Consider the following 8,453-nt stretch of genomic DNA (forward strand, 5'->3'; position numbering starts at 1 on the left):
TGTACTTTTTCCTCTTGTCTCATCTGTCATGGCTACCATTGGCCGAGGCATGCACCATTAGGGCATCCTTACACCATGATGCCAGCCTAGCTAAGGCTACATTAGTTTGTGCAGAAGCTCAAATAATTTTGGACATTGCAGTACAAGATATCATCACTGTGGTACAGGAGAAATGTTGTGAGATTGCAGCAGATAAAGTGCAAAAGACAGCCCCCTAGAAGTACCTTGGCCTAAAAACACAGAGAGAACCATCAATACCCCAAACACTGCAAATCAAGGACAACCCAAAGACTCTGCGAGAACTCCACCGGCTCTGTGGAAGCAGTTTTGATGTTGTGGCATGAGAAACCATGAAGGTGCCTCTGAATGTGCACTCAGGGCACTTCCACTGCCATCCCAAAAGGAACACAAAGGACAGGCCTCTGCTTTCAGCACTGCTGAGCTCCTCACCCAGCAATGAAATCTCAGGAAGAGGCAGGAATTGAGTGCACCAGGGAACCTGGCCTCTAATAAAAGGCATGAATCCCACAGCCCACCCAACCCAAAGCCTTGTACATCTGTACCTTTTCCTTTTTCTGTCTTCTCTTGTGTCACTTTTCCTGTTTTCTCTGTCTGGGAGTTTGGCTTCTCTCTCTCCTGTCTGCAGGTTCAGCCGCACGTGTGACCCTGCAGGAACAGCCTGACCTGCAAGCAAAGGTCACGTCATTTCAGAGCACTGCACTGCTCCAGCTTGGGGAGGAACTGGGAGCTGAAGACACATGCTCCCCCTTGGGAGAAGCTCCTCCCCATCCCATACAGTGAGGAGTGGGATATCCACCACTGACCCCCTCCCATCCAGCAGCATCCCTAAAGTGCTGCTTTTCCCTCCCAGAAATGCCACCCTGAGCCACCAAAGGTGTCCCTGTGCTGCCAGGCTGGCTCTGATCCACAGTGGAGATGGAACCCTGAGCCCAGCAGACACTGGTTCCTTCTTCCCTTCTGGCCCAGGTCCTAGCACAGCATTAAAACTCCGCACCAGGAGTGGATTTGGAGGCTACATGGAGAAAGGGGAATTGTTGCTGATTGGGGCAGACAGAATAAAATGCAGCTGCCAAAGGGAAATCAAAGCATCCCGCAGAGTACAGCCAGGTATGCTGCACATCAAGGCTGTGCTGGTGTGGAAATACTGTATTAAAAGGAATTTATGATCACTACTATCTGCCAACAAAAATACACAGAATACATTAAGCTCCAGTTTTAAATGCAGAAAAGATAGGAAATTCAGAGTGGTTTTCACCAGTTCACCACAAACACATCTCAATGGCCAGCCCAGCACTGGAGTGAAGGGGAGGCAATGTTTAGTTGCCACCTCTTGATGGCATTTCTTCTTCTCCTAGTGCAGGAATTCTGCCTGCCCAGGACAGCGAGGCTGCAGGTGAACAGCCACAGAGCTGCTCACAGCTGGCCAGACAGAACACAGCTGCTCATCCTGCTCCCTTCTGAGGGGAATTCCTTATTCAGCCTTTCCTTTCTCTCTTCCTTTTACCTAAAAAGATACCTGGGATAGAGTAACAGCTTGCAGGAGACACAGAGCATCTCCTACCAAAGGGAAGTGAAGGCAAGGGTAATTATTTTGTAGAATAAATACATGTACTCACAGATAAAAACTCTGGTCTTGGGAACAACTGGATCGATCCCTCCCTGTTCAAGACCAAAGAGACATTTCCCTGACCAAAGGACCTGGTCCTTCCTCTGTAAGACTGGGATGTTTGTCACAATTCAGACAGAAACATTTCAAAGCCTGTAGTCATCCAATAGGTATAAATGCATTTAGAAAATGCAGGAAAATCCATCTTGGAGGATTTCCTATTAAAACAAGGTTTGCATTTCTGGTAGACTCTCTTTCTCTCCATCAGTCCTGTCCATTGGAAGTTGCATTGGTTGGATATGTGAGAGGACAGGTGTGATTATCTCCCCATTTTAGGGGAGAATAGGCTACATATGCCTGCTCCACACTTGGAATGCTTTCCATGGACAGATCCCAACCTCCCTCTGCTCCTTAAATTTGTGATACTCAGGACTTTTAATCTCTGTGTGTCTATGGGAGCATCCTCCCACGCTGAGAAGTCGGGCTCTGCAGGAATTTGGTGCCATCACCAATCTGTGCCCCTTGCTGGTGGTGGAGTGCTGGTCAGAAAGGAGTTTGTAGGATCTCCATGAAAAGGGCAACACCACATCTCCTGTCCCTGGCTTGGGCAACACCAGGACAGGGCTCTGCCAGCAAGGAAATCACAGCCAGTGCTAACCTGCTCTGGTGGGAGACGTCCCTGCCCACGGCAGGGAGGTGGAACAAGGTGAGCTTTAAGGTCCCTTGCCGGCCAAGCTCTGCAGGATGAAATGCCATCGCGTGCTGAACGGGAGGCGGGAGGACGATCGCCTCCTCCGCAGACACAGCCAGGGCCCAGCTGGCTGCCTCCCCCAAAGCCCAAAGCTTTCCTGACTGTGCCACCAGCGCTGGGCAGGCCAGGTCACAGCCCCAGCAGGGGCTGTGGCAGCTCTGGGCTGTCACACAGGCGGGAATGGCCCCTGACAGGGAGCACAGCACAGCTCCAGCTGCACCCAGCCTGCCAGGGGAGAGGAAGGAGGTGGATGGAATCCCATCGAGGGAATCACCCAAAGGGAAAGCACAGGAGCAGGCTTCAGAGGGGAAGGGGGCTGAGGGGCCCTCCTGTTTCTATTCTCAGGGTGAGAAATGATGCTCACTTCCAAAAAATTTAAAAGGTTTATTAAAACCTAATCAAAAACACAACAGACGACTGAATAGAGAAAATATTACAGTGCTGGGAGCAGAGGATTTCCCCACCATGTGCTCACCCACACAATGGAGGTTTCACCTTTTAACCCTTTAGCCCCCCCAAAGTTCTGTCCATCGACTCCTCCTTCCCTGCCCAGGGGTGGAGATCCCTTCCTGACACCTTGAATGGGGGTCAGGTGCTGCCACAGTAACGAGTGACCCTCCCAAATATCCCCAACCCAGGGCACCCCTGAGAACAGCACAAGGGGCTAAAACACAACTATAAAACTTCTCTTAACATTTCCTTTTAATTGTGAGAGTCAGCCATGGCATTACTCATCTGTCTCATCAGCAAGCAGGAAATAAAACCAAACCCAGGCCTGGTGCTCATGAGCTGCACCCCCAGCACAGCCAAATCCCTGAGGCTGCATCAGCCAAAGCACAAACCCTTCCTGCTCCTGCTTTGCACACTAAATGGGATTTAACCAGGAGCATCCGAACCCCAGAGCAAAACTCGCAGCCCTGATGTGTTTAAGCAGTTCTTGGTGCTCCAGGGATTTCCCATCCCCACCCAGCACAGCAGCCCAGGTTCATGGCACAGCAGGACAAATGCGCTGCTTTAATAAATAAACCATGAAAAACATCTCTGTTTTCAACAAAAAGATTGACACCGACACTTAAAAATGTTACAGCTGTTCAAGGAAGGCCTTCTGTCTTATTTAGTTTGGGGTATTTTGAAGTCAAAAGTGTGTTTGAGGTTGGGTTGGCTCGAATAATGTGATTAAAACTGCTGATTTAGACGAGTAAGCTGGAAATCCTGAATTTTAATCATGTTTCAGTATGTAGCTTCTAGACATTTCCCTTAAAAACAGTTGATTCTCTTTGATTCCTATAATTTGATACTATTCAACAACTGGGAGCACACACTGGAGCAATACATGTGTAAGCAATTACACAGCTTCACATGCTGCTAAAACAGAACCATTCTGTTAATAGCTTTTTCCCAAGAGAAATTAATTTTTTACTTATTGTTTGCATTAAGTTGCATTTGGGAAATGAAACTCAATTTAAAAAATACAAAACCACACTTTCATTTAAGCTATTTTGTAACATTTTTTCTACTTGACACCTCAGACAAACAAAATATGTGTATCCACAGGTAGGCACTGCGTAGATGTGTTACTGAATCGTCCCTCTTCCCTGAGAGCTGCAAATCCTACAGCTGCCAGACCTCCTCCCTTGCTCCTCATAAAGGGAAAGAAGAGTTTCCATTCTAGTTAATTTCCCAGCTCTAAATCAACTACCCAGTGAGTAGAAATAGCTGTGAAATCCCCTCCAAAATCTGCCAGAAGGGTTCCAGCTGTGGAGGGGGAAGCAGCAAACTCCGGCTCCCACAATTGGTTTGGAACACTTACCAATTAAAAAATATCCCACTCTTGGGATTTTTTTAACCACAACTAAAATAAATTAAAATCAATTAAAAATAAGATCACAGAATCACAGAATGGCTTTGGTGGTAAGGAACCTTAAAGCTAATCCAGTACCACCCCCTGCCATGGCAGGGACACCTCCCACCGTCCCAGGCTGCTCCAAACCCATCCAGCCTGGCCTTGGGCACTGCCAGGGATCCAGGGGCAGCCCCAGCTGCTCTGGGCACCCTGTGCCAGGGCCTGCCCACCCTCACAGGGAACAATTCCTCCCTAATATCCAATCTGAACCTGCTCTCAGTTTGAATAGGTGTTATTGCATTGCCTTGGGATGATGGATCAGGAGAAAGCCCCAGGGTGTGAGCAGAGCTCCCAATGCCTCTGCTGGGGACGTGCCACCCACCTGCCCCTCAGTCACTCAGCTGCCTCACAGCCAAAGAGACAGTGTCCAACAGGTAAAGTACTCCCAGAGGATAAAACCCTTGTCACTGCACAAATGACAAGGTCTTTATTGGGAATAAATGTCAAAGCAGAGCGACAGCATTTATTTTCCAAGCAGGAGACACTGATCCTGTGGTGACACTGCAGGGATGGTGTTATTCCTGTTGCTGATTTAATCCCTTTATCAGCTGCAGAAGCACCAGGACAGGCTTTGGTCTCCCACGCCAGCTCTGACTGCCACTGCTGTCTCCACAAGCTGTCCCCAGCCCGGGGTGCTGCCTCTGCAGCCCAAAGCACCCGGAGGTCCCTCTGAGCATTGGCACTCCTTCATTTGGATGCGCTCTGTCCATAAAGATGCTTAAAGAGACGCCGAGGAAGACTTTAATTTATAGCCCCGTTCTTTTAATCTTGGTCAGCCAGATTTTTTCAGACATCTGTTTATATCTCCTTATAATATATTGGCTGGAGCAGCAGCACCAGGCAGCAGCTCCCTCGCAGGGGCTCTGCTGACATTTATAAACCAAAGCGATTTCTCTCGTGTGCTTTATGTTATCAGCTAAACCTGTCCACTTAAATTATTGCCTTGTAACCAAATCACAACTATCTGTTACTCTGCTCTGTGCACGTTTCCCAGGCTCTATACCAATATCAAACTTTGCAGAGGCTAAAAACAAGATGATAAATTAATAAACAAATGGAAAACAGGACATGCTTCCACCAGGCTCACAACTGAGGGAGGATCAGGCACGTTGTGCACCACATTACTAAAAGCAGAGGGCTGCAGTGTGGAATATGCAGCACGCAGTGATAACCAAAGAACCCCATCTCTCTTCTTCTAGAGCAACCAAATGACCATTTGTGTTTCCTCTAAAAGAGAAAGGTCTCATCCTGGGCTCCTTTCCAGCTCATCATTCCACACTCCACAAGTGTGTTTGTGTTCCAGCATGGGGACAGGGCTGAGCCCCAACTCACTGCACAGCTACAGGCTGGGAAGTTGTACATCACACACTGACCTGCAAACCTCCCACCAAGGTTGGGCAGTAACACACTGCACTCCTGCCAGTGGCTTCCCCATCCCATCCCATCCCATCCCATCCCATCCCATCCCATCCCATCCCATCCCATCCCATCCCATCCCATCCCATCCCATCCCCACCCCTTGGACAAAGCTGACAGCCACTGACTGCCCATCAAGAGGAGCCCAAGAGGAACAGGAGACTCTCCCCCTGCAGCACCACCCTGTCCCCCTTGGCAGAGGAATGTCCCCTGGGAAGGCTGGAGCAAGCAGAACAAAGGTGATCCAGCTCACTGAGCCAGATTCCTGGCTCGTCCCCAAGTGAGCATCCTTGTTTGCCATTGTAAGAGAATTCAAAAATCTATCAAGGGTTTGAAAACAAGCCCCAGTTATGAGTCAGTAAGTGGCTCTGCAGCTCTCAAAAATTACCTCAGTGTGTGAGCAAACCTCAGATAACATCTACCTTCCTTTACTCTTTGTTTCTCTCCACGCAGGGAGTGAGGGAAAAGGGACTTTCTTTCTAGTACAGGCAACAAAGGAATCTGGAATCAATATGTGAATGTTCCAGCAAAACACACCGGCAGTGCTGCAGTACTGAAATAATCACACTGCCACAGCATCCATAATAAGTTATCTGATGGCACCACACCTTCTCCCTTAATAAAATAATGATTAAAAACCACCAGGAGACAAATCCCAGCGAGCAGCAGAGCTCCCCACAGCTGCATCCCCAGCTCCAGGAGCCACCAGGGCTGGGGACCTGGCTGAGGCTGAGGCCATGCTGGTGGCACACAGGGGACACTGTGCCTGACTCCAGCTGTGCCTGGGTGGATGGGATGTCCCACACCAGCGTGCTCAGAGGAAAACAGAGGAGCCAGGCCCAGCCTGGGGGGCTCAGCTCACGCCCTGACCCCAGACTCTGGTTAGAGCTGCTGAGCAAGGAAGCAGCAAAGCCTGCCTCTGTTTTTCTTTCCTTTCTTTCTTACAAAGGCAAGTCAACCACTCTCCAGATTGCTTGTTACTTCAAAACAGAACATTTTTACACACAAAAGGAAGACATGTAACAGACACAGGTAAGAATGAGATGGATTACTAATGGGAAGAAGAGGCCCAGAGCCTGAATCTCATTTTATTTCTTTCTGTCCCTTCTTCACTCAGCTATAGCCTTTTGCATTAGTTCACTGTCTGGCACTCACTGCTCCTCCCAGTTAAGTGCCACTGGAAAATGTCATTAATATCTCTATGTCACCTCCTCCTGATAGCTGGTGGAGCAGTTTCACAGCACCAGGCCTGGAAGCTCCCCCAGCACCCCCAGCATTCCCCACCTGGGGCAGGGAGGAAGCTCAGACACCTGTGTGCACATCCCAGGTACAAACTCCTGTGACCAACTCCTCTTCCTGGGGAAGAAATGCTTTACAAATGCACTCCCTGGGCAGCTCTTCCTCCCACGGTACTGCTGGGGAGCCACAGCTGCCTGCTGAGTGCAGCATCTCCTCGGAGCAGCCCCAGCCTGGGCACTGCCTCTCCATTGCTCCGGTAACCAGGGACAGCAGGGGCTCTGCAGGGGATGGGATGCAGGAGGAACCCCTGGGGTGATGCACCATGCCCAGAGCCATGGTGCCACCTCTCCCAGGCACTGCCCAGCTCAGGCTGGAGGAGCTGGGCTGCCTCTGCCTGTGAGTGACCAGCCCTGGTGCTGCCAGCCTGCTTTCATCACTGCTGTTCTGTCTGATCATTGCCCAGAGGGCTGACAAGGACAGAGATGTCCTTCTCTTCCTGGGATTGCAGAGGAAACCCTCAGAGAGGAGTTCTGTCCTTACAGCATGAGCAAACAATTGGCACTGCTGCTTCCTTCTGCCTCCCAGGGCACCCAGATGGAGCAACACCGGGGTTTAGATGCTGGATGCTGCTGCCTGTTTCCCAAAAAGCATCTCCTGTGGAAAAGCTGCTTGGGTAAACATTCAGGGAGAGCAGCCAAGTCCACACACCACACTCACCATGGCCAGTTCAGCCACCAGAGGCAGAAGGGCCTCTTGTATGATCAATTCCAGCAAAGGTTTATTCCAGCACGCCAAAGGGGAAGCAGGGACAAAAGAGCTGGCGAGTGGTGTGCACAGGGCTCATTAGGGGTCAGTGGCCAATGGTCCAAAGGCACTGGGGTGGCACAAAGGGCAGGACAAAGGGCCCTCCCTACAGGGGATACACAGGGCCGGCCACCAGGGATACCACAACCAATGAGGGAACAGGGAAAGGAGAAACTACCAGAATTTGGGACATACAGGGAAAGGAATTGGGGTGGTTCATGGTGTTGTGCAAGGCTCCATGGGGAAGACTTCTCTTTCAGCCTAGGCGGAGATTCTATAGCATACTCTTCCAGGGCAAGAGGGATTCAAAGGATTCCACACCCAGACACACAGGGAGCAGGCAGGGCCTGATCCCCCAGCCACAGACCTCACAGAGGCTCTTCCAGAAAGGCCTGAAGGGGATGAATTGTTGAGAGACTGAATGAAGAGTTCAAAGCACCTCAACAAAACCAAGGAAGTTCTCATGTAAGAACTTCAGTTGGCTAGTTTATCTGACAAACCTTTCAGTGACATTCCAAGCTCTGTTAATAAACATCCTGGAAATCGACCTGTCAGAATGGTGATGTCTAAGTATGACATCTTCTCCAACACTGATTTTGTTCTGTGCCGCAGTGGAGCAGGGACAGAAGCCATCTGAAATGCTTTCAAGCTTGCCAAGGGTGAATCTGTCCCCTGTTCAACACCCAGCACAGCTGCTGGCAGCAAAGGCATTC

At 49.9% G+C, this 8,453-nt stretch overlaps 1 protein-coding gene across 1 annotated transcript in view; it reads right to left on the reverse strand.

Moving 5' to 3' along the window:
* Window positions 1–214: 214 nt before the first annotated feature.
* The window catches only part of LOC102045431 (nucleotide exchange factor SIL1-like), a 46,508-nt gene continuing 38,269 nt past the window's right edge, over window positions 215–8,453 (reverse strand). Inside the window, exons 4-5 of the mRNA XM_005429215.1 lie at window positions 537–684; window positions 215–230 (exon numbers count right to left, since the gene is read on the reverse strand). Of these exons, the coding sequence (XP_005429272.1) occupies window positions 215–230; window positions 537–684 (164 nt within the window). The remainder of the gene's footprint in view (window positions 231–536; window positions 685–8,453) is intronic.

This window comes from Geospiza fortis, unplaced genomic scaffold (assembly GCF_000277835.1).
Source record: "Geospiza fortis unplaced genomic scaffold, GeoFor_1.0 scaffold320, whole genome shotgun sequence".
NCBI lineage: Eukaryota > Metazoa > Chordata > Aves > Passeriformes > Thraupidae > Geospiza > Geospiza fortis.